Here is a 25,144-nt window from a genome sequence, read left to right on the forward strand (position 1 = left end):
AAGACCAATCAAGATACATGTAGATATTGCTTACGTCTAAGCTGTCAACCCTTATTGACTTTCCTCGGAGAAACACCACAGACAGGACATCCACCATCAACGACCAGAACCTCAAATTCCACAGTTTCCACTCGAATAATCAAGGAACGCAATTCAGAAGTCATGTTACATCCTGCATTTTATTCATTTCCGTATGACAAAAATAGTAACCTAGTCTAAGACATCCATTTCCATCAGTAGATGTGTCGAGCCACAGATTTGTCATAAAAAATATTGGATCTCGGTAAGAACGCCGGCTGGCTCGGGGTCCAGCCCTACATGGTGCTGCAGTAGAAAAATAGTGTCTCTCTTCACCACGCAGGGAGGGACGGCCTGGTCCTGAATACAGAAGGGGGCACGCCTCGCCGGCCCTTCATGAGCCATCTTATTTACAACACTTTACATTTCTTTTTTTAAGTAATATACACATCCTTCCGGGAGAAGAGAGAACACTACATGGTACCAAATACTAACAAAAAAACCCAAAAAACAACAAAAAAAAACCACACCAAAAGGACACATAAATAATAAAGACATTCCACTGCCGCCGCCCAGCAGCGCCCACGGGCTCGGTGCTCCGCTCCAACAGCAGGAGACGGCGAGGCTGGTAGAGTGAGGAGCCTTCGGGACTGGTTTGCTCCAGGATACGACATGGCCTCGCTGCGGCTGTGGAGGCGCAGGAAAGATCGTCCCGTGTTCCTGTCCTAGCCAAGAAGACATCGCTGTCCAGCTCCTGCTTCAGGGTACACACGTGGAACCGCATCTCTGGACGCCACGGTCGGAGGAGGCGAGCCGTCCCAGACGCCAGCAGGCCTGCACCGCACAAAATGAGGTAGCGCACACACCCCTGCCCGCGGGCCACCCCACCCGCGGTCCCCAGCTCGGGCCAAGCCGTCTAAACAAGGTCAGCAGCTCCGGACCGTATTTCCACGGTCAGGCGACATTGTGCTTCGTTTTCATCTGAGAAGATAATAAATAAATCAGAAAACGTCCCGGTGGTGACGGATTCTACTGCCCGATGTTGCTCTTCCTCTGCAGCTAACTGTACACGAGAACTAGGGCCTGGACGGGAGTCCCGCCTGCACGAGCGAGGGCCGGGCGGTCACCGCACACCAGACCCCCGCCACCGTCTGCGCGCCTGCCACCGTCTCCGGGCCCCGCCCGCCGCTGGCTCACGGTCCTTGGGTTAATTCATCAGACTCGTGCTAGGGGCGGTCAGGTTTTACATGGGCTTTGTAGAAAAGTTAAATAAATCATTTTAATTTAAGAAATGGCAGGCCCTCATTTATTGAGGAACAGACAAGTCTTGGTGGCTTTTCTGTGTAGGTGGTAAGGATTTCTCATAGTGTTTGACCTTAAGACAAAATAAGAAACTGTGACAGCTTTTTTTTTCATTTTCCTTAAACCAAAGTACTATTTATAAAATACTTTACATCTTTTTAAGTTTTCAAATTATAGACAAACCTCCCTAATACAAAATCCTAAAAGTGCAATAGTATAAATTAAGAGTTTGCAACCACAGTATACAAACATTACCTTTTTATTGTACAACTTTGATAACGTGAAGCATGTCCTCACAACCACTTATAATGTTGTGAATAATTTACGGTGACATTTTGTCTGTAACTTGCTCCCAATCGCTGGGCTACAGACCACACTAGGGAACAACTGTCCAGATAGCAGCTACAAACATTTAAATTAAAAAAGAAAAAAAAAAAAAAAGAACAAAAAAGAACAACAAAAAAAAGGCTTGTCACTGACGGGCACTTGCACACGAAAGCATGCGGTCTTCCGCAGGGGGACTTCACAGTCTGCCTGCATTGAAAAAACTCACTTATTTATAGTAAAACAAATTCTGCTTTAAAAGAAAAAAATCACATAGCCAGTTGTATTCTGCGGTACAAAAGCTTCCTCTAAAGGTGGGGCTGCATTATCTGTTACCCGCATAATCTTAACATCATAAATACTACAGACAAAGGGGCGGCCAGAAGACGGCGCTGGGAGAACCCGACCACATCCTCAACAGTCTAAAAGTCGAGTTCAAGTTTCTAACTAACTCGAACAAAACCTTCAAGTGAGTGTCGCTGGGACACGCAGGGGACCCCTCCCCCCCTCGCGGGGGGTTATCAGGTTTTGGGAGGAACGAGTGGATGGGGTGTGAGCCCTTTGCGTTCCCAGGGCGGTCCTACAGGACTCCTCTTTTTGATCTCAATTTACGAGCAGCCGGCCGAGTCCCCAGAGCAGTCAGGCTCGCGTGGGAAGAGTACATGTGTCCAGGACAGCCTTCCAGCAGCCGCACAGGGAACGTGGCTTCTGCTATGGGGACCATTTTCAGGGGAACCGGGGCCCAAGGCCACGCAGCCTGATGGCCGCCCTTGACGGTGCGCGCGGAACGGAGCCGACCTCAGCTAGTTAATACCGATCTCTTTGTTATCCTCGATAAACCTCGTGAACGGACGGCTGGCTCCTGTCTCGGAGCTGGCTTTGTCCAAACCCACGATGGGCGGACTGCCGCCGCTGCGCACTTTGTCCATCCCGGCGGCCAGAGAACCCAAGGGGGGGAGGGCGCTTCCCCCAAGACTTACGGGGAGCTGGGGGATGCCCCCGTTCTGGATGACGGAGATCTCGTTGTTCTTCATGGCGAGACCATTGGTGATGGCTGCCGCGTACTGGTTCCAGAAACTCGGGTCAACGTTCATTGCTCGCGCAGCCAGATCCTTCTGGAACATTTCTGAGAACTTCAGGGCGTCGCCCCCCAGCAGAGCCATGGGGTTTTCCACGGACAGGCGGCGGCCGCGCCTCGCGGGGGCGTTGTTCCACATGTGCGTGCCCATGTGCACCTGCGCGAGAGACAGGGAGACACAAGGCACAGGTGAGCCGGCCCAGCTCCGGGCGCGGGGTGTATCTGTCTCCACGCGGCCCACGTGCCGTCGGAAACCCAGCGCCGCGGTGTCGGAGTCGGTTTCGGTCCCCGTTCTCAGGGTCTCATGTTTACACATGCAATAGTTCTCCTCACACAAAAAGCAAAATCAGTCAATATCTTCGTGCACGTTTCTCTCACTTGATGACCTCGACACAATAAGGTTCCCCCACATGGTGGAAAGCCCACAGGCCACAGGGGGCTGGGAGGGGGTGCAAAGCTCAGAGGGCACAGAGCATTTTGCCCCTTCTGCCTCTCCCTGCTCCACAGGACGGCCGTGTACTTGAACTCCCAGCTTTGCTGGGCCCCGTGGTCGCTCTCCCCCCACACGGAAGCATCCCCTGGGGCACGTGTAGCCGGCTCCTGTCCTACAGGAAGGAGCCGCCACTGGTTTCAAGCTGTTCACAGTCTTGGAAGAGTGCACCGAGACCCGGGCAGGCGTGTGGCGTGGACAGATGGGGGCAAGAGTGCTCCTTGAGTGTGTCGTGCACACCCCACCTTCTAGGGAGAATGGGCAGTGTGGTCGTCATCTTAGATAGGAATCCTACACTGGCCCTCACGCTGGGAAGCTCCTCACCAGATGCCTGCCGGCCTCTGCTGGCCACCATGTGGACAAAGGCAGAACCAAGCTCTGGCCCCGGCCCAGGATGCACAGTATTTGTATCTTGTGCGAGTGTTTAAAAGCCCAGCTTATCTCGTTGTCCTGGTTCCTCCGGACTCAAGACGGCACGGGGTTCTGCGACCGGCTGCCCGGGAGCAGAGCCTGCGCGGTCAGCCCCCAACAGGTGGCACAAGCCTCCCACAGGGAGGCCCGGCCCGCTCGGGCAGGTGAGCCCGTTGCTACCGCCACACAGCACGTGCTCCCTGCTGAGCAGGTGCACACGTGACACGGTGGGTGGGCACCTGGCGTGTCCACCCCGGCCACGACCCCTGACTCCTTGGGCCTTACCTTGAGGTTGCCCTTCGTGGTGAAGGCCCTCCCGCAGATGGTGCAGCCGAAGGGCTTCTCTCCCGTGTGCGTGCGCTCGTGGATCTGCAGGGCGCTGGCCGAGGAGAAGGTCTTCCCGCACGACTGACAGTTGTGCTGTTTGGGGGTGCGGCGCGGCGGGGGGGCCAGCATGGGCGTGAGGCCGGGGCTCATCACCGCCTGGGGCCCCGGGGGCACCTGGACCGCGGCCGGCAGCGGCGCGCCCTCGCCCAGCGGGATGGCTTTGCTGTGCCCGTTCACTTCCATTTTGATCATGGCGGGCGCGGGGCCGGCGACCAGGCTAGGAGTGCTTTGGCTGGGACCTAGGGCAAAGTCGGGGTCACAGAACTGAGAACGCGGCTCGCTCAACGTGTGCGTCAGTAAGTGCTGTTTTAAATTACCCATAGTGGAGCACCCGCGCCCGCAGACCGCACAGAGAAACGGGCGCTCCTTAGTGTGGCTGCGGTGGTGGATTTCCAACGCGCTCCTGCAAGCAAAGGGCTTGCCACAGACACGACACACAGTGCCCGCACACTTACCCCGTTCTCTGCTCAGGAACAGCAGGCTAAAGGGGGCCTCCTCCTTGATGGCCGGCCGGCCGGGCGGGGCCGCCGTGAGGTCCAGCGCGCCTCCGTTTTCGGGGGCAGGGGGCGGGCTGTCCGGCCTCTCGGTCTTTAGTGGCATCTCCTGGGGCTCCTCCTGGGCGCTGAGGCCCGGGGACTTGGAGGGCAAGCTCTCGCTGTTGCTGTTCATGGGTGACAGGGCACGTGTGGAGGACGAGGACTCGGACAGGGCCGGGCTGCCCGCGCTCCGGCTCTCCAGGTCGCCCACGGCTGACGATGAGTCGTTGCTCAGGCGGTCGCTGTCCCCGGACCCGTTCTCCAGGGACTTCAGGGCAGTCAGCTGCGGGCAGCTCATGACCGAGTCCATCATCTTCATCTGGTTCTCCAGGGCGGCGATGCTGGAGATGACCGAGGGCGGCGAGGGTGGGCAGGACCCCGCGTAGGACAGCAGCGGCTTGGGTGGGTCGCCGGCGGGCTCCCGCAGCTCGGCGTCGTCCTCCATGGAGTTCTCATCCGCGTCGTCGTCGTAGCCGCTGAGGACCTCCGCGGCCTTGTCATCGTAGGGGAGCTCGGCGTCCATGGCGTCCTGGAAGCCCTCGGGCAGCGGCGTGTTGGGGATCTGCCCCCCCATGTGCATGCGGATGTGCTGCTGCAGGACCACGGCGTTGGTGAACTTCTTCTGGCAGATGGGGCACGAGTGCTGCACGCGCAGAGGCGGCTTGGCCCGGTGAACCCCGAAGTGCGTCTTCAGGTTGCCCTTGGTGGTAAAGGCGCGCCCGCAGATCTTGCACTTGAAGGGCCTCTCCCCCGTGTGCGTCCGGTAGTGCATCTTGAGGGCGCTCTGGCAGCTCAGGACGCGGTGGCAGATGACGCACTGGTTGGGGTCCGTCATCTTCTTGTCAATGTTCTCCACCAGCTGCTGCAGCTTGGACGTCTCAGACGTCTGCATGGAGTCCAGCAGGCCCCCGAAGGGGAACTTGGCCTTGAACTGGTCCGAGCCGGAGGGAAGGACCGGGCTGCACAGGCCCGTGGAGGCGCTGCTATCCGTCAGGATGGCCGCCGCAGACGTGGCAGAGACCTGCCCGCTCCCGGGGGCCTCCCCTGGCCTGGGGTTCGCGCAGGGGAGGCTCACGGGCTCAGTTTTGGTCTGAGAAGAGCCGCTGAGCCCTGGCTGGGGGGACTCGGCTGCCCCCGGGACACCGGACTCAGAGCTGTTGAGGCCGGGGGACAGGGAGGTGCACTCGCTAGATGCGGGCGAGGGCCGCTGCGGGGAGCGGCTTGCGGGGGTGAGGCTGGGGGAGTCTGCGTAGCTGCCGACGCCAGGGATGGTGGGCGGGAGCTGCAGCCCGACCGATGTGGACACCGTGGGCAACACGGGCTTGCTGTCCAGCCAGGTGGTCACTGGCTTCTCCGGAGGCAGCGACATCCCGTAGGGGATGCCGGAACAGGTGGGCACGTTGTCCAGATACTCCGGGACGGGATAGGGGTTCATCTGGATGTGGGGGTACTTCTCCTTGTGCCTCTGAAAGTGGACCTTGAGGTTGCCCTTGGTGGAGAAGCGGTTCCCGCAGACGTTGCACTTGAAGGGCCTCTCGCCGGTGTGGGAGCGCAGGTGGATCTGCAGGGCGCTGTCGCTGCCGAACACCTTCGCACAGAATCGGCACTTGTGCTTGAAGAAGGGGTCCTCGGCGCTGGCCTTGGGCTCGAACACCGACACGTTTGGGGGCTTGCCCTTGCGGTGCTTCAGGAGGGCCGACAGCGGGTCCAGCGCGTTGGCGGTGGCCGCGATGCTGACCAGCGGGTTGGGGAAGATGACGCTGCTGGCGGAGGTCTGAGGTAGAAGTGGGGTTGGCAGGCTGGGGGCTGAGCTGAGGAGGGGCCCCGGCCCCAGGGTGGGGGGCGTCGAGGCGTTCTGCGGCTGGGAGCTGCTGCTGGAGGGGCCGGCCGCCAAGGCTGGGACGGTGGAGGCCGGGGCCGTGCCGGAGGACGCCGGCCCGCTCGCCTCGGTGGGGATGGAGGGGCCCCCACCGGGGACGTGCGGGGTGTTTGCCCCAGAGGCCGGCTGGGACAGGGGCTGGGGGCCCTCGTAGGTGGCCGGCTGGGTAGCGGGGCCAGGAGCCGTGGGCGTGGGGGGGGCCCCGGCCGAGAGCTGCAGGGCGGAGTGGGTGGCCAGCCCCTGCAGCTGGCTGGAGGCCGGCACCGGGGCGTTCGGGGCCGCCGTGGCCGCCCCGGGGTTCAGGGGCGGCCGCAGGGGCTGGCGGTTCATCATGGCCACCTGGCTGCGGATCTGCTCGATGAGCTGCAGCTGGTGAATCTGCTGCTGCTGCAGGGCCATGAGCTGCTCCAGGATCATGGGGACGGCCACCGCCGTGACCCCGCCGCCGGATCCCGCGCTGCCCGCAGCCCTCGCGTTCTGGGAGAACTGTGCCACGGCCACCTTGGTGCTCAGGAGGGTCTCCAAGGTCACGTTGGTGTTTGGCATGCTGTAGGCGGCCACGGGCGCTGGCTCGGGGATCTGAGGTAGAGGCGGCTTCCCCGCGTGCGAGGGCCCGGGGGTCTGGAAGCTCTCGTCCCCAGCGGGCTCGGCCTCCATGGGCTCCTCCTCTTTCTCCGGGGCCCTTGCCTCACCGCCTTCGCCGCCGTCTGCGGGCGCCGCCTCCTCGGCCGCCTCGCTCTCTGTCCGCTCGCTGGGGGAGCTGGCCGGGGAAGGTTCTGGAAAGTGCTCGGACGGAGGGGCCGGCTCATCTTCGCCCACGATCAGCACCGGCGGGTTTTTCGTGCAGCCCTTCTTGTGCTCCAGGAAGTCGGCCCACTTGAAGAACGCGGCGCAGCACTTCTCGCACACGCTCGTGTCCTCGCACACGCTCGTGTCCTCGCTCACGCTCCGGGCCTCGCTCCCGCTGTCCCCGGCGGCCCCGTCCCCGCGGACGGCTACAAAAACCAAGAGATTACGTCAGCCAGAGGCGCCTGAGACAACCACCTCCATTTCAAAATTTCGCACATAAGTAAAATCAATATTTTTTATTTTGTACAAATTACCCCACTTCAACGCTCCTGACGTCCCAGAGTGTGTATTCTATGACTCCTTCTAGCCGGCTAATCATTTTCCCACACAATCCATCAAATTATGAGGCTCTATCAATTGTGGATACGGCTTCTTAATGAAATTCCATAGAAGCCATTGATTTCCAATATTTTCATACAATCTGCAGCCACCCTGTCTGTTGGGCACAAAGGCAGCTTTCGACGGGCTCATTAGGATTCCCCCTACCATCGGGCTTCCTCATTTCCAGCAAAATTAGAGATGCCTTTGCCAGTTCACTTAACATCGCTAAACTAATCTGTAACCTTTCAAACTCACGTCAGCACCTGACAGGGGAGCCGGCCGCCGTGACTCTCGCAGGGTTGGACCATGAGATTTATTGTCTTTGCGCGGCGCAGAGACATTACGCATTTAATGTAATTCTATAGAACCTTCCAGATCAATGGGCATTTATTTCACGTATGAAACCTCATCTAAATACTTTCATCTGTAAATGTAACAAAGAGAATATAAGCGCTTCTTATGTCCCTGCTCAAAAAAATCATCTCCCTGACTCCTAGTTCGATCAACCAATCAATCCTGAATGTTCTCAGCGAGCCCTTTGACTCTCCTCACGGACAGGGCACGTTTCTACATTTTAGGATCTGCGAAATGAATATCATCAATATAGTCTGGGCCGAAAATTAATCATGTTTAATACAATTAATTGGCTCTGTCAGATGCAATATTTCTTGGCGAAATGAACCAAAATTATATGTTGTTGTGATTAGCCAATAGAGTTCGGCAGTTTGTTAACAAACTAGAAATTATATATTTAAAGTTCATTTATGTTGACATGTTTAACATGAGAATGTTGTAGTCAGACACACTTTTTGTACCTATTTTCATCTATTCTCATAGAAAGACTTGGCAAATTATATGCTTGTGCCATAGTGGAAAGCCCTCTAATTGGTTACACATGTTTAATTACTGTTGTAGGCAGCTACTTCCTGACTTCCCGTACCCTCTTGTGCCGAATAACAACCATGTTTAATGAACAATTCTAATTCACACCTGATCAAATAAATGGCCATCCAGGAGCGAGGCATCAGCACATGGGCACATTCCTAGCTCCTATTTTTTGGGAGCTGGGATGAAAGGTAATGCCTGGTAATTACTCGGGCTCGATGTGCTGCCGTACGTATTCCTGGCTCGTAACTGCTTTTCGTCAACTTACAGAAAGAGTGACGGCAACAAATCAGTTTGAACAGAGACAAATGACAGCTGCAAATCAGCTTTTTGTTATCCTGCACTGTTGAGTGTGAGAACAAAACACCCTCAAGTCTGTGTCCCCGCAAATAATTTGCTGCTGTAACATCAACAAATGTATTTGTTAAAAAGTCTCCATATTTCTTCTTCTCTTTTTTTTTTTTTGCGGGGGGGGGGGGGTTGGAAAAAGAACAACTTGGCACCGGTTTTAGTAGAGAAATCTGATTTTTAAAAAATAAACTGCAAAATCACTTAGTCCCTCTACTGGGAAAGAAAATAAAAATATTTTTCGAGGCTAGTCAGCTGCTCTCCACGAGGCCATTATTTCCAGGTAATTTATACGTGCCTTTAAAAAAATTATTAGCAGTGTTCAATTAGCATTTTCTTAACTGGCTAAACCATCTGAAGGGGGGAAAAGAAGTTAGAGCTTGCGGCCCATAAAGACATGCTAGACTCTTAAACTAAATTCAGTGCTGAAGATCAGACTGTATGAAGTCTCATTACTGTATAAGGAAGGAATGTAATAGGTGTCTATAATGAGGTTGAATATAGCTGGAAGCAAAGACACAGCTGATTTATACTGCAGATAGGAACATTAACAAAATAAATACTTGTAGTTCTTAACTTTGCTCAATGTATGCAAAATCTAATTTTAAACATGCTAAGGTTATAGAACAGGACAAACACACACACACACCCCAAAAAAGCAAAACAAAAGAAAACCCCACCCCTAAAATCTTCAGGTAAACAGCTTCTGATATAGTAAGTAATCAAGTTGGAATCAATGTTACACTGTATCATAACTATTCTAACTAAACAGAACAAAGTATTTCTTAAAGTTCTTTCCCAATATTTAAAGAAATGATATTAAAGGCTTGCCCTCATCTTCTAAAGATTGTTATTTTAATACTTTTCAAAGAGTAAAATACCAAGAAATTAAATATTGCTAATTTGTTGAATTATTTTCTACCTTTAACTCCTCAGAGATAAAATGTGTCGTCACAGGGCACCCAGAAGCATTCACATGGTGTAAACATTTAAAATTTTATGCAAGTAAACACTATGTGGATCTCATTCAAAGACTGCTTTTTCTTTATGTGGATTATGTGTTAGGGACAATTCACTGAATAAACGCTTACAATAAGGCAGACTGAAAGTGCCTTCGGTGTTTGAAAAATTAACTTAATTATAAATAAATGATACCTTACAAACGAACATTTCCCAGATATGCTGTGTAACAAATACGTGAAACACAGAAATACTTTTTTTTTTTTGCCATGTTTTTCTCAGAGCTTAAGTGACCCAAACAAACGTCTATTTACTTTCAAGATAACTTTTGACGTTTCCACTGGTTCTTTGTGCGCTAGGACTTTTCGGGTTTGCATCCAAATTTATGGAAGCTTCCTCCCAGGTACTTTCTGTCTCCCACGGGCGGGTCTGCAAACACACAGCTACTCCTGACCTGCAGAAACTGAGCACTGAGCTTCTCAGCCCTTCCTACCAAATAATGAGCAATTCTGTTTAATGCAGTTATAAATGATAATTACCTAAACGTAATGAAGATATTCTTGTCAAAGCAGAATACCCTTCCACTCATATTCCTTTAAAATTGAAGCAGGAAAGCAAACCTGCAGAGGAAATTGTGTAAAAATGGCATTCTGGCCATTGGACCTGTTAACAGTTCATTTATGTTAATGAAACTAACAAGACAATCAATCATTGGATCTTATAAGCAAAGTTTCATAATAAATTTGCCTTTTAAAGCTAAAGCATAGTTTAAAAAGTACAATGAATGAAGGAAAAAATTCTTCACATACAATTTAGATTTCTTACTTGGGGCAAATAATTCAGAATCACCACTTTTTCTTTTGTTTAATTAGGATCTGTGCAAACACAGTCGCACTCACTTGCTAAGATCATTCACTACCAGGTAAGGTAAGAGTATTTCACTACCAAAATGTGCAGGTGATTCGCATCCCACGAAAGAGAGAGAGAACCGCACGTTTCATGAGATGGTGTTGAAAATGATGTGTACGAGTAAAACCCCTAATATTGCATTATGGAATCGTAATTCTGGTTGCATGTTTTGAGAACGGCCTTGAACAACAAGCATGACTTCACCTGACTTGCCTGGGAGGAAATAACACGGATGAGTCCCTCTTCCCAGAGCTCCTAGAAGGAGGAAGACTGCGGAAGTCCAGGGGAAAGCGTGGTGGGAAAGCGTGGGGAACGCGTGGTCAGAACAGAGGGGGACATACAGAAAGTTGTTCTAACTGGCTGAGACAGCGCCTCTCGTTACCACGATTCAGTGAGTACGTGCTGAAATACCAGCACCCATGTGGATGGTTTTTTCTTTTTATAAAACTGCTTTCTACGACAGGGAAGCCCATGCTGGAAAACTCTGCGGTTCAGAGAACTTCGAAGGCCCTTTAGTTCCGCGTTGTCGGACGCATTTCTCCGGACGCACATGCTTGTGGCATCCTTTCGGGAAATTTACATTTTTCAACTTGGCCTTTGTAGTTAGAAGTTATCACATCCATTAGCTGACGTGGCTTACAGTTTGTATCTCAAGGTAAAACCACGCCAGTCGGTGAGCCAAGGTAACAGGACAACCCCACAGGGGAGAGGAATTTATTTCTCCAGCAGCGGTGGGAAATTCTCTCCGTCTTAAGGGAGGGGGCTGGAAAACCAGCATTAGAATCATTATCATTATTGTCAAGGTAATTTATTTTCTGCATTCTGACCGTTCAAGGACAGGACGGAGAGACTTGGGGTTGTAAACAGGCCAGGGATGAGGCAGGAATTTACAGGGCCCGGCGTCACCAGCGCAAGCCATGGGCCTGCCAGCACCTCACCCGCGGCGGCGTGCAGGCAGGACCTTCTCTTCCTGTTCACAGGCACGTCTGGGGGACACCCCCCCCCCCCCCGCCAGTGCCCTGCAGATCGGAGCTGCTGCGGGTCCACGTGAGCGGCAGCGGCTCGGGGAGGACCTCTCCTTGGCTCGTGTCCTCCGTGGCCCAGCCGGGCTTCAAGCTGGGCGCTGCTGCGCGGAGCTAAATTGTTCTCCTGAACGCGGTCAGGAGGAGGGAAGAGAGGCTGGGAGATAAAGCTGTTTCAGTTTACGAGAGGAAATGTGTAATTAGTTCACGGCGATCCCACACTTGCTATTTATACTGAAGGCTTTCAGGCCTTCTATCACTCCCCCGAAATTCTAGAGCAGGTTCTACAGAAGGAAAACGGGCCCCACAGCCTTCTGGAGAAAGCCTCGAACAAAAGGATACCTTCGAGGGCAGTCTTCAAAATGGATGGATTTCTTTTTCTTCTCACTAATAAAACGCACAGAGAACGTCTACGAAAAATGTTTCTGTTCTTAGGAACAAATCCCTCAGTGTGAGAGGAGCCCCCAAACGGTTTCCTTTTTCTCTGTTTTGATTCCTGGTCTGTTACATAACGAGCAGGGATCATGTTCTCGCTGGCAACGCACCGTACCGTCTCCAAGACTGACGTGGCAGAGGACAGGAGGGAAATTCGCGCGCGGCGACCTGCCTAAGGCCACAGAGAAGGGCACTGTTGGAATGCAGTTGAGAACATCGGAGACCTAAGGGCTCCCCTCAACATTTCCGGCTGCGGCTCGTTTTCGATTTCCCCTCGAGGGGGCGGGCGCCCGCGGAAAGAAGCTAAGCGATTCCACACACAGGAGATGGTTTTATCATTCTGCGGAGCAAGCCCAATGCCCACGGGGACTCCCCTACACTTTTGCTACCTATTTGTTAATTCTCTGCAATGAATAAAAGGAGAAGTGAAACTTGCTCCGTATGGGAAAAGGGATGTTAAGTTTCCACTTTAATTAGTAACTATAAAATGCCACGTGGGTCTGTGGGAAAGGAAAAGGTACTTGGTGCTTGGCCTTTACCATCCCTTCAAAATCTAGGGAGCATTTTTCAAGTCGTCCTAAATTGTGCGGAGACACTTATTTTCTTGCAAATTAATTCTTTTTAACTCCTTATGATAGCTCTGAATCCCATAAAGAAAGATGAATTATCACACACTGAACCCAAGCTGTGAAACAGGAGGGGACAAATAGAGACCCCTACTGTGTTTAACAATGTAGAAGAAATTCCAGACGCAATAGAAAAATTTTGTCCTCCCCGCAGACCTCCAGGCCTGCGCGCGGCAGCGAACAGTGGAGGGCACTCTTGCTATGCGGAACGCCCGCACTGACCCGCACTCGGCTTCCGGCGGCTCGGCGGCCCACATCTCAAATTTGTTAAGTAACGACCACCTGTGGCACAGTCACCAAGTGTCTTCTGCTGAGAGCAGTGGCAGTTTCTACTCTGCGTGCTGAAGCACCGGGGAGGAAAGCGCGGTTTCCTGCGCGGACACACGCAGACGGAGAGCAGCCACGACACCCACGGGTGTGAACGCCGCCTCGGCGCCGCCTCCCACGGTAAGATGTTTGCTACACTTGCGGTCCAAAGCAGCTCCTACGTTTGGATGCCGTGTGGCAGGCACACCCGGGAGGAACGCACACGCATCGCCGTCCACACGCGGAAGCACCCCGAAGCAGGTGGGCCATGCCAACCGTTCCCACCCAGGTTTGGGGAGACGGAAACAAAGCCTGCACGGGGCCACTCTGGCTTAAGACGAGGTTGGGCTGAGTCCCATCGGCCACACGCCGGCCCCCCGCGCGCCTCCTCGAAGGTGCCTGCGCTCCAACTGTCGCTCCTGCCAGCCAGTTTTCAAATTCACGGAACATAAAAATACACAAATAAGCACGGCCACTTACACGTCCAAACACACCTGGGCCCGAACAGCCAGAGAAGCGCCCAGCGGCGAGGCTCTGACGAGGTGTAGCCGCCTCGCGCGGGCTCCGGGCATGGAATCATCTCCGTTTTTCATTTCTCAGCGCCCGTCCGCGAAGTTTACACACATGCACAGAATCGTCTGGCCGGAGCCGCTGCCCGGGCTGCCCGAGCACGGATGGGAGTCCACGGCGGGGCTGCCCATCCGTGCTGGGGAGCGGTCACTCTCGGAGGGAGGACCGGGGAGGCCGGGAACGCAGACCAACGGCCACGGCACCTGCGGGGTTAATTTAACAGTTTAATTTGTGCAGTTTAAGAGCTGCACAAAGGCACCCCGTTCTCTCTTCTTGAAGAACTGCAAACACTTGTGCGGAGCGAGATGGGCATCGGATACGCAGCGCAGCTCGGAGCCGACGCGGGTCTCCCGTTAACAGATTCAGTGTTAACACTTAATAGAACCGTGTTGAGTCGTGTTGCCAAGGTCAACAGCACAGATGCACTAATTGTATTATGAGCTTGACATCTAGTGGCCACCCCTGGCAGGGCAAAGCAGGCAAAGGTTAAATCAGCTAAGGCCTGTCACGGCGCCTCTAACGACCCACCTTCAGGGAGAGCCAGGCGGAAGCTCCCTCGCTCTGCAGCCCTACCTTCCAGGCCTTGGGCCGCTGCTTTCTGGCAACGCAGGGGGCCAGGGAGCCGCATGGCTGGCCTGGCCCGACCCGGGCTGACCGAGAAAGACAGGCCCATGGACGACAGGAGGCAGCCACCAGGCTGGTGCCCGGCAGGTCTCTGGTGGACGTTTCTGCCGCCGCAAGAGGGTCCCCTTTAATTAACAAACAAATCAATCTTAATCTCTCACATAAATAGAACCCATTACATTATTTCATTATTTCAATTAATATTTTACACTTTCGGTAACGTGACTTGACCTATTTGTTTGCGTGGAAATCACACTGACAGTTAAATTGCATTTTAAAGCATGAAAGTGTTCCAACGACAAGAGAAAAATCTAAGGTCAGGGCTGCTTTTTTAAATACACAAGTTTATTTAAAGTACTAGGGAAACCATTTTACATAGATTTGACTTCTGATTTCGGATGGACTGGGAAACAACTTGGCGCAGGCTGTCCTCACAGACCTGTCCCAGGAGCAGCAGAATCAGATCTTGTCTCCAGGAGACTAAGTCAGATACTTTAGTCTTATTCTGGCAACTAGTCAAGAAATCATGTAGGAAAATAAAAACTAACAAAACAAAACACCCTTCCTGTTATAAATGTTGTGCACAAAGTATCCCCTTGAAACAATTCTGCAACATTAAAAGTGCCGAATGGCAGGAGCAGTGAAGACTTGTTTCACTTGGGGGGGGGGGCACAGAACCACCAACACAAAAACACACCAAAACACCCCATGTCGATTCTCACACTTAAGAATGCTAAATTCCAGCTAATGTCCAGCAGCCTCAGCGGACACCCTGGCTGCATCCTGGCTGCATTCCCTCCCGGGGCTCTCAGAGCTACCTTGAGATGAATGGGAAAGCCTCTTAGAGATTGCGGTTGAAAATGAAATCTGACCCACTTTTGCCATCATCTTGTGTACAAAAAATAATCAGCTTGCTAAGTAATTCCTGCTGTTGGTACATGCCTTCTTCTTTTTCTGGCTCTGAACAGATCTAAAAATATTGGATTATGCATGTGTTGTGGAAGTTTAAAATGTACATAAACCCCAACTGTTACAGAACCAGTCTTTCTCTGTAAGGTGGGAATTGGCATGCTTCTTGGTGCCCACCAACGGATGCATCTTTAAATAGGTTACGTTTCTAAAATGTTATTTTCAAAATAAATATTTGCAAATTCTTCTCCCCCCACCCCCCCACCCCCTTAGTTACTTTTCACCTTTCATGTTTCAGAGAAAACAATCTGCCTACCAATGGTAGAAAGTGGCTTCTGTATTGTTTGCTTTTGGAATGCTGAATTGTAAATGTGTGTAGTGTGGGCTGGGAGAGGGGGGAGTACTCAAGGCAAACCATGCATATACAGATAAAAGAAGAAAGATCTCTTCACCGAGGGCTGGTGGCCTTCTTTCCCTTAATTTAAACACAGTCTGTGAAGACCACTGGTAAATTCTTAAATCACATGCATACCACATCTAAAAGGATTTTTAAGAGAGCCCTACGACTGTAAGTTGGCAGAAAATAAAAACACACTTTGAAACAATTAGTGCTAACAAACAAAACACAGGATGGCAAATTGTTTTAAGTTATAGTGTCTTTTTGTTCTTCCTTAAATATTCTTTGTAATGACAATAAAATACATCTTTATTAAGTTGTACTTTAGACAACAAAGGGCAGCAGTAGCACACTATTTTAAAGTTCTTAGTAGGAGTACAAGTGCTGTTCTGTCAGAAGTTTTAATTAATTTTTCTTAGGACAAAAATACTCAGATGGCTCAAAAAATTTCATTATCCCGTGGCGTGCATTTAACTGAATTCTTAAGCTGCATCACATTTATTTCTAAATTTTCAGACAAGAATGAAATAATTTATAATTTTAAATGATGGTTCCTAGAGAGAAAGTAAGTCTCAGGCATCCTTCAAATAAAATTATACAACAGGATAACTTCAGAACTTAAACACAACCCATTATTCCTTTTTCTCATTGTAGCTACGTCATCATGTTTCATTTCTGCCATGAGAAGGTCTGGGTAATGCTGGCGCTGTTTTTTGGATAGTCACGATTTCATGGCCTGCCTAAAAACCAAAGCCTGAGAAATAGTCATTTCTATATTTTTAAGAACTGATCTCTTTTGTAATTCTGTAAATTAATGTGACTGTGCATTGCTGCCTTTCCTCACATTGTACTAAAAATTGTACATGTGTTTGTGTTTCATGGCATTATCAATAGCCTTCAATTTTACTCCATGCATCCACTGCTTTAATTAATATGTCACGCCCAAACTGATACAAAAGAACTATTTACTTTGTCTCTAAAACACTGTAAACTAACTTAGCCCTCTTAGAACTTCATGCACAGTCTGTTTCCTTCCATTGCATTTAACAAAATTACCATTTTCAGAATATCTGATTCATGCTGGAGTCAGGGAGTTTTCAGAACCCTTTCTCTTAAAAAAATATTTTAGTTATCTTCCTAATGACGATCAGCACGACCATAGATCCACAAGCATTCCTTGACTGAACAGAGAACAGAGTATCTTTTATACTCCATGAACAATCAGCTTCAGAATAATTAAATCAGAAAGAACTATTTTTAAAATAGTTTGCTCAAAGTACCTTTAAAACGATCCAGGAAACATACTACTTGACTACGGCTCAGCCCCAGACAGGCTATTTCTGGCCTGTTGCAAAATTTGACCAGGAACTGTGGCAATATCTTGATTACAATTCCCAACGACTGCGAAAAACCCAAGCTTGACAAACTTTAATCCTACGATGGGTAACAAAACAAAACAAAACAAAACACACACCCTGAATATGCTTCACCTCTAAGTAAATTCAGTAACAAGAGGAATTCAAAGGAGAACTTGTAAATAATTTACTCCATCTAGGTTTTCAAATATAGGCTACATATCCCTCAACATGTTTACACGATTAGGCTCCCCACGCTCGCATTTCTGACGTGAAATTAAAAATGAATAGCAGGGCCTCCGCTAGTTAATTGTTAAATACGAGGGGTTTTACTCTATTAATTAAAATATGCTTTAATAAAGGGAGACATTGCACATTTTGATAAGGACCCTACAAAGCTGAGAAGTATTTACATTGTTGCATTTTGGGGCGGCTGTGAAAGCCGATTTTAAGCTATTCAGAAGCCACAATAATAAAGCTTTAAAATTCCTCACTGGGATGCAATGTAGTTCTTTTGAAGGGAAGACTGTCTTTCTCATTCGGCAGAAATAAATCCATTCATTTGATCATGTAGTCATTGAGGGCAATACAAAACAAACCAAGTGTGAGAAATTCTATGTGATGAAGTAAACAAAACAAAAAAAAATCCATTTCCATGACAAAAAGATTCTTTGTCCTTAATCTACCCACCATATGCAAGCGTTTCTTTTTAGCATATCTGCTGTTCTAATCTCGGGTGACTAGGGCTACAGATAAGACTCCCCACCTCCTCAGCGACAAAAAGGACGGAGGACTTCGCTCGTTTTCTTTAATTCACTAACTCCCACCGCGCGATAAACGTTTTCCCCTTGCCGAAGCCGACGCGCACACATACCTGCTTCGCCAAACTTTGCGACACCGTGTGATAAGCTCTTACACTCCTTCTGTTTGTGTTTTCGCTTTTTTGCTCGAGTCTCACGGAGCAAAGACGCGTCCCTGCCCCGCCACAACTTACAGCCGGCTCGTCCACAAAGTTGGGCGGCCTGCGTTCTCCGGCAGCTGCGGTCGGAGCTCGGCGCGGCGCGGGCGGCCCCCGTCCCGGCCGCCCCCGGCCGCCCCCGGCCGCCCCCGGCGCACCCTGGGGACCCGCAGACGCGCGGGCGGCAAAGCGCAGCCCCGGCCGGTCCCCTACTCGCCCGCCTCCCACTTCCGCGGCGCCTACCTTCCCTTCGGGACGCGGAGGGAGCTCCAGGCAGCCGACCGGCTGCAGAGGTGCCGGGGCGCATCCGAGAGAACAGGAAAGGCCCGAGGAAACTTGGAGCCACCAGGAACGTGCCGGGTCCTACCGCGTGCAAGGACCACCCCCACGCCGCGGCGGGGCTCACCCGGCTTAATTCCCAAGGCGGCCATTAGAAAGGCCAGGCGACACTGACTTCCTAGTCGCCGCGGAACGGGATCCGGGCTCGTCGGCACGCCGGGACCTCGCAGGCTGCACGGCCCTCGGGGCACACGAGGCGGCCGACAGCCGGCCAGGGTGGGGGGCAGGCCGGGGGTCAGGGCAGCGGCCCCGCTCCGAGCGCGCACCGCCCCGGGGCCCGGCTCGGAACAAAGCTGCCGGGCGGCGGCCTCCCCGGCCCGCGTCCGGCGGTCGGTGAGCACCGGACACTTCCCCGCTGCCGCGCCGGCCCGGGGGTCGCGCGGTCGCCGAGGCCCGGCCCAGGGTCCGTGCGCGGGGTCCCGGAAGGCCAGCGCGGAGTCGGCGGCGCGGCCCCCTGCGCCCTCCCCCCCGACCCCCACCGCCTGCCCCGGCAGCTCCGGCCCCCAGTCGGCCCGAGCCCCGGCGCGTCCGCGCGCTGCGCCCCAACTCCGAGCAACCGAACCAAGTTTACTTGCCCGCAACTCCGCGCCACGCGCTCCGGGGAGGACCGGGGTCCCTCCGGCTGGCCTGCCGGGGCCGGGCGCCGCGCTCCGGCTCTGGGACCAGCAGTTTCCCCCCAGCCCGCGGCGCCCCGCGCCCGACCCCCGCCGACCCGACCCCCGCGGCCCCTCACCGTGCTCGGGAGCCCCGTCCGGCGGCGGCAGCTCTTCGTCCGACTTGAGGTGCTGGGGCTTGGCCTGCTTGCGCCGAGACATGCTGCTAGCGGCGCGCGGGCCCCGAGCGGGACATCGGCATCAGCGGGGCGGCCGGCGGGGACGACACGGGGCGCGGGGCGCGGGGCGCGGGCGGCGGCGGCGGCTGCGCGGGCCGCGCATGGGGCTGAGCAATTAGGCTGGTGAATAATGCATGGCCATTAGCGGCGGGCCGCGCCGATTGGCCGGTCTCCAGCGGACTCGGCGGCCTATGCAAATGAGGCCGCGCTCGCAATTAGCGGCCGCGCGGGGCGAGGGGCGCCTGCGGGACCCGGCGCGGCGGCGCTCACATCTCGGCCCAGGCGGCCCGGCGGCTCGGCGCGGGCGCTCCTCCGGGCCCGGGGCGGCGGGCGCGGGGCGCGGCGGCCGCGCTGCCCAGGGCGCAGGCGGCAAACTTTGGCGGCGTCCGCGCGGCGCCGTCTCCGCCGGCGCGCCGGGCTCGCCCCTTTATAGAGAGTCTGCGCCGCCGCCCGCGCCCCGCGCGCGCCCCCCCGCCGCCCGGCCGCCCCTCCCGGAGCGAGCGGCCGCGGGCAGGGCTCCGGCCCGGCGCCTTTGTCTCGCCGGCCCGCTCGGGCGCCGCGCCGCCTGCGCTCCGGGCGCGCAGGGCCGGGCGGCGGGCCGGCTCGGCTCCTCCGCGGCGGGTCTGGCTCGGCGCGCCGGCCGCGCTCGGGCTCAGGTGCCCCTGCCCGCGGACCGTCTCTCTTCTCCGGGCTCGCGTCCCCTCCGCGGGCTCCGCCGGCGACCGGCCGGCTCCGAGGCTCGCGGCCGGAGCGGAGCGGAGTGCGCACGCCGGGGTGGCGGGACTTCGGCAAGACCAACTTTCCGGTTCGGAAGCGGCGCGGGCCGCGCGGCTCCTCCCCTCCCCTCCCCGCGGACCCCTCCCCTCCGTCCCCCTGTCTCCCCCCCCCCCCCCCCCGGGCCCCTCCGACTCGGAGCGCCCGCCCCGCCCGCCGGGCCTCCCCGCCGCCAGCGGCTCCTTAAAGCCAACGGGAGGGAGGGGACGGCGGGGCTCCGGTGTCTCCCCCCAACACACACACCAGCTCCCCTTCCCGACGGGGGCAGGGCCGGGGCGTATGCGGAGTGGGCAGGGGGCGCAAGGTGCCCCGAGGCCACGCGGCTCAAAGTTCCAAGTCCACGAAAGTCTCGCGCGCGGCCCGCCGCGTTCTAGGACTTTCGGGAGTGACTGGGGGAGGGGGTGGTAGGTAAGGAGGTCGCGTGCGTCTGACCCGGCCCCGCACCCTCGGGCGGCCCGTGCGGCGCGCTCCCGCACCTCCACCCACCCTTCGCCCGCGCTCACGCACGCGCCTTCGCACCGCGCGCGCACCCCGCCGCCCCCGTGCACACTCTCGCGCGTGTCCTCGGTCCCCGAGCGGCCACCAGGATGTGCCCCAGGCCCTGGCACCGCCGCGCCCGCCGCTGTGCGCCCCTTGTCCCAGTTTCTCTTTTTTCATTTCCTAAATTTCTTATTTTTGTCCTTACAAGTGGCCCTGTGTGGTACGAAGCTTTGGCACAGATGGCCTCCCCAGGGTCGTGCGCTGGGGGGATGCGGGCGGCGACTCGCCAGCCCCGAGCGCACGGAGGGCTGCGAGTTCCTCGAGTGGCCGGGGGTGGGACTCTGCCCGGCTTCGGGTCCCCGCCCCGCCCCCCCCCCACGGGATGGACCGCGACCCTGAGCTGCTCGCCCGCCTCTCCGCGGGTTTCTTTTCCGTTCTAGAATCTTCTCGATTCCCAGCCTGCGTTCTCTCGCCCGACTCTAATTGTGTAAGTTTCACGAAGCAACAGCTTTGGGCTCCAGGAAAGCGCAGGAAAATCAGAGAGGAAGGAAGCGCGCAGGTCGGCATCGCCTCCAAAGACCACCCCCGCTGCCACATTTGTCCCCCCTCAAAACAACAACAACAAAACCCTTAAGGTTGGTTTTGTTTTGCTTTTTAGTGGCGGGCGTATTCATTTGGGCGATTTTGGTTTTGAAAAGGGAAAAAAGACAAATAAAAGATGTTTGAAGTCTAGAGTTGTTCGCCCCACACCACCCTTTTATGGTGAAGCCGGGGGAGGGGCGGGGGGCTTCCTTATACTGCCATTACCCTGTGAACTTCCGCGAATGTCGCGAGCATTTGGGGACGCTCCTGCACCCCGCACGGAGCTGCAGTGAAAAGTTTGCAGGCTGCAGCCGGGGCTTTGGGGCAAGCGGGGCCAGGAACTTCCCAGCGGAGAAAGGGGCGAGGAGAAGCGGGAGTAGGGAGGAAGGGAACGTGTCTGCGTGAGGAGGGGCGGTGGTGGCGGATGGAAGTTTCTTGCAGAATTTACAGGACCGGCCAGAGTTGGGGGAAGTCGCAGAGTCGCTGCAGAAAGGTAGATTTCCCTGACGTCTTTCTAGAAGAGAAAGAATGCAAAAGCCCTCATCGGCGGGTTAGACCCCAGGTTAAAGGTGCACTGTTTTTGGGGACCTGGTTAATTTTCTTTTTTCCCCTTCTTCTTTTTTTTAAATCCACACTTTAAGACGAGTAAGAAGCAAATGTAGGTTCCCGCAGCTTCCGAAGCCTTTCAGAGGAAGCCGAGCCCGGCTCCCCCGCAGCCTCCTGGCCCCCACAGCACCGACTCCTCCTCCTCGGTTACTCTGTGAGTGCCGACCCCCACCTTTTTTGTTCTTAAGGCCATTCGTCCGTCTCCCCCTGTCCCCAGCCTCTCTCCAACACACCGGGACGATTTTCCTAGGTCTTTATGGGACTTCCAAACGCAACTGTTTTAATTTATGTCAACTTGGTTTGCCTTTTCTACGAGGTACAGTCTTGGAGAGGCTCTCTGAGGTTCCTCCTGCGGAGGTCAGTCTGAGACACCGGCCCAGTATCTGTAACAGCAAGCCCTCCGACTGCAGAGGTGTCACACAAGGCGTGCCGAGTTTCATAAGGGAAGGTGCAGCGGGCTCTGCTTGGCGCTGTGGTGGACAGTGGCTCACGGCGAGCGGGCGCGAACGCCGGACTGGCAGCTGCCCCGGCCCGCATTGCCCTGTGTGAGCACTGGTCCCCACCCAGGCATGCAGGGTGGAGTGAGCTGGGGGAAGTGGCAGGCTCCACACCGCCCTCTGAGCGCACTGAGCTGGGATTTCGTTGAGAAAATCGAGCAGATATGGAGGAAAGGGTCAGGGAGAATATGAAACGAGAACCTTTGCAGATTCCCCGCCAGGGCTCTGATGGTGCGGATCGGTGAATCTGAGGTGCACCCCTTTAAAAAATCGACTGGGGTAAACACGATCAATATGTATATATTTAAAAGGTCGAAAGCAAAAGGCGCATTACCTCCTCCCTTACCTGTTCTGCCTTTCTTGGCTCCCAACAGAGATATGAAACTTTTCTTTAATTGTTTTAACGCAGTGCGGCCAGTTTTGATGAAAGCGTACATATTTTAAGCTTGAGTCACAACAACAGATTTATTGTGAGGTGACGGCGTGTCAACAGCATATTTTCACAGATGAGGGACAGGATTATCCTCCAGTCGTGCCTAGATTAAGGGCAAGCACCGGAATGTGCGCCTGAGGTGCAGACACGGACTCCTGCATGCAGAACTCAGACTCACCGTCACGTGACCACTGCCTATTAAAATATTGTAATACCTAAATACTATTGCAAAAACAAAAGTTGCTTTTCTTCTCTATAATTAAATCTAATTTGTTAATTGTCTTTCCTCTTGCGATGTTGTTTTCATCTTATGAGGCGACACGTTATTATTTTGTCTGCTTAATAATATTATTTACAAATTAATACTGTAGATTTTACATTAGTGGAGCATATAATTAGATGTTTGATTTTAATTTGTATCATTTATTCAAATAAGACAGAAAGCCTATCTGCAAGATGGATTTGACAAGGGGAGGTTGAAGAGTCGGTTCTATTTCCACATCCCAGCTTAGGGAAGCTACCTGGCCCTCCGTCCCCAGAGCGACCTTTACCTGCGGTGCACATTTGATACTCTGTCCTGCGCTTGTTCCCTAGCCAGTTGATACAGAAAAAGTATTAAAGGATTACAGCTTTATTGTCTGTTTCCTTTCATGCTCCCCCCTCCCCCAAATCAAAGTTCTCTTGTCACTGGCCTTCACTCCTTTCTCTCTGGTTCCTCCCCCACCCCCAACTTTTGTTTTAGGTCCTTGCCTTTAAATCCAGCATGATTTTGTGTCTTTAATGCTGTGACAAGTGACCGCTAATTGGTTCTCACTTGAGCAAAGATATTACCATACTAATATTATTATTGGTAAGAAGAGGTAATTGATAACACCACCTGCCACTCTGGGGCAGTCACAATGATAAATGTTTCCATCAACAGGAAATCTGTGCCTGGTGTACCACAGCCCAACGCAAACAGCATGTCAAGTGCCAATTATAAATGTTGCTTTTCTGTGACATTGCGGGGGCGCCAGGAAACGTGTAGCCCCAAATTATGTCTATGACTTTTTGAAAATGCCTTTTCCCAAGCTTCTTGCTCACCCACTTGAAGATAACTCTACCCTCTTAAAAAAAATGTTTTCCTTAAATAAACCCATACAGGACTAATGCCCCGCCCACATTCCCGCTCAGCTCCTGCTGTCACCGGCTTGCCTGTCCAAGCTATTGAGGTAACTGTGTTGCAATTTTCGATAGATGGGAGCCAAGAGAATAGTATATGAATCCGTCTAGGTCTGTGCGCGTCCCAGCGTCTTGTACGTTACAGGATGGCTTACCACGTCAGCAGTAGGCTCCCAGGCAAACATTTTGGGGCTTTTCATGTCTCGCAGAGAAACAGCAGCGCATGGCCACCCATCTTCACACTCAGGGATGCAAAGGATACGAAAGTCCTTCTCTTGCAGGCGTTGACCTGTGTATCTGGGCTGCGGATAGCCTCAGGAGGGGCACCTCAGTGTGTATGGTGACAAAAATAATGCTGGCCAGCTAAAACTTTGACTCCCCTGCTTATGGGGAAGCTCAAACGATTATTATTAGCTTGCATTATTAGATGCAGGCCTCAAAAGGCGAAATCAGCTATTGATAATTGCAAGAAGTATACAGCAGCTACTGTATCGATCGGCTTGTCCCTATTCCCCTGGTATGGGAGAGATAAGAAGACTCAGTCTTTAGTGCAATATAATTTCTTTTGACCTATCTGCTTGCTACAGACTTATGATGAATAGCCAGAGTGGTTAAAGTCCTTTATCACGAAAGTTACCCCTTGATATAATATTGATTCTTTATAACTAGCTCCAAACACAAAAATCAAACTGTCCACTTGACCATCATCATCATCAATATCGTCACAAAGCCTCTGGAATAAAGATCAGCACCAGCCTGAAAACGCTTTTTATAATCTTACCAGCTAATCTTTATTTGCTGATGATGAAAAGAAAAAGGGGAGGCGAGAGGAGAGTGAGCGGGATGTCGTTCGGACGAACACTGTATTTGTACGTGTCCCTACGCCGGGCCGACACGCGGCGGCCGCTCCTCGTCGGCACCCGCAGTCAGCGTGGCCAGCCTCGCCAGGGCTCGGCCTCCCCACCCACCCCCAGGAATCGGGCCCTCGGGGAGAGACGGAGGGGGCTCCAGGCGAGCTGTCTGACCTTAGAGACCGAAGGAGACCCAGGGCCTCCTGCTTTTTCAAACCAATGTCACACGTCCTGTCCTTGGCGCTCGGCCGGCTGCGCTCGCGGGAGCGCGGGGAGTGGGGCGCATGCCGGGTGGGCTGGGCGTGGAGGGGCCGCGCTTGGAGGCGCACATCAAAGACCGCCTCGCAATTGGTGTGCATTTCCCCCAATTAATGGCATTTCCTGCCCCCTCCCCCCGCCGCCCCGCCCCCGCGCCGGCCGGGCAGCCCCGGAGCAGGGACAAGCGGGCCCCGCGAGCGCGCGTGTGTCCCCGCAGGCGCCGCTGCATGCTCGGGCCCCTCCCCCGGCGAGTTTCCGGCGCCTTTTGGGGGGGGCGTGGGGGTGCGGGCAAGGAGGGACGCAGGCAGGACCCCACAACTTCCGAGTCCGGGAACCTCCTCGGGGCCGGGTGTCCGCACCTACAGGCTTCGAGTCGGGTCTGGGGTGGGGGGGGGGCGGCTGTCTTCAGACCTCCCTCCGCGGAACGCCCCC

The 25,144-nt window shown here is 53.9% G+C and overlaps 1 protein-coding gene and 1 long non-coding RNA gene across 3 annotated transcripts; one reads left to right on the top strand and one right to left on the bottom strand.

The window, feature by feature from the left end:
- Positions 1 to 160: 160 nt before the first annotated feature.
- Positions 161 to 19,367, bottom strand: SALL3 (spalt like transcription factor 3). Of its 2 annotated transcripts, XM_032311060.1 has the most exons (4): positions 18,972 to 19,365; positions 4,466 to 7,420; positions 3,909 to 4,249; positions 161 to 2,879 (listed from the first exon to the last, which is right to left on the bottom strand). In XM_032311060.1, exons 1-4 carry the CDS (start codon positions 19,051 to 19,053, stop codon positions 2,448 to 2,450), a joined length of 3,810 nt encoding a protein of 1,269 aa, XP_032166951.1. In that variant the 5' UTR covers positions 19,054 to 19,365; the 3' UTR covers positions 161 to 2,447. The 2 variants fall into 2 exon arrangements, with proteins under 2 accessions (XP_032166951.1, XP_032166950.1); XM_032311059.1 differs by having other exon boundaries at positions 3,909 to 7,420; positions 18,972 to 19,367.
- A 264-nt stretch (positions 19,368 to 19,631) lies between these two features.
- LOC116572411 lies at positions 19,632 to 23,082 on the top strand. The gene is made up of 4 exons (XR_004278300.1): positions 19,632 to 19,875; positions 20,765 to 20,959; positions 21,548 to 21,666; positions 21,829 to 23,082. It is a non-coding gene; the product is annotated as an uncharacterized LOC116572411 (long non-coding RNA).
- Positions 23,083 to 25,144: the final 2,062 nt, after the last annotated feature.

Source organism: Mustela erminea, chromosome 13 (genome assembly GCF_009829155.1).
Source record: "Mustela erminea isolate mMusErm1 chromosome 13, mMusErm1.Pri, whole genome shotgun sequence".
Lineage (NCBI taxonomy): Eukaryota > Metazoa > Chordata > Mammalia > Carnivora > Mustelidae > Mustela > Mustela erminea.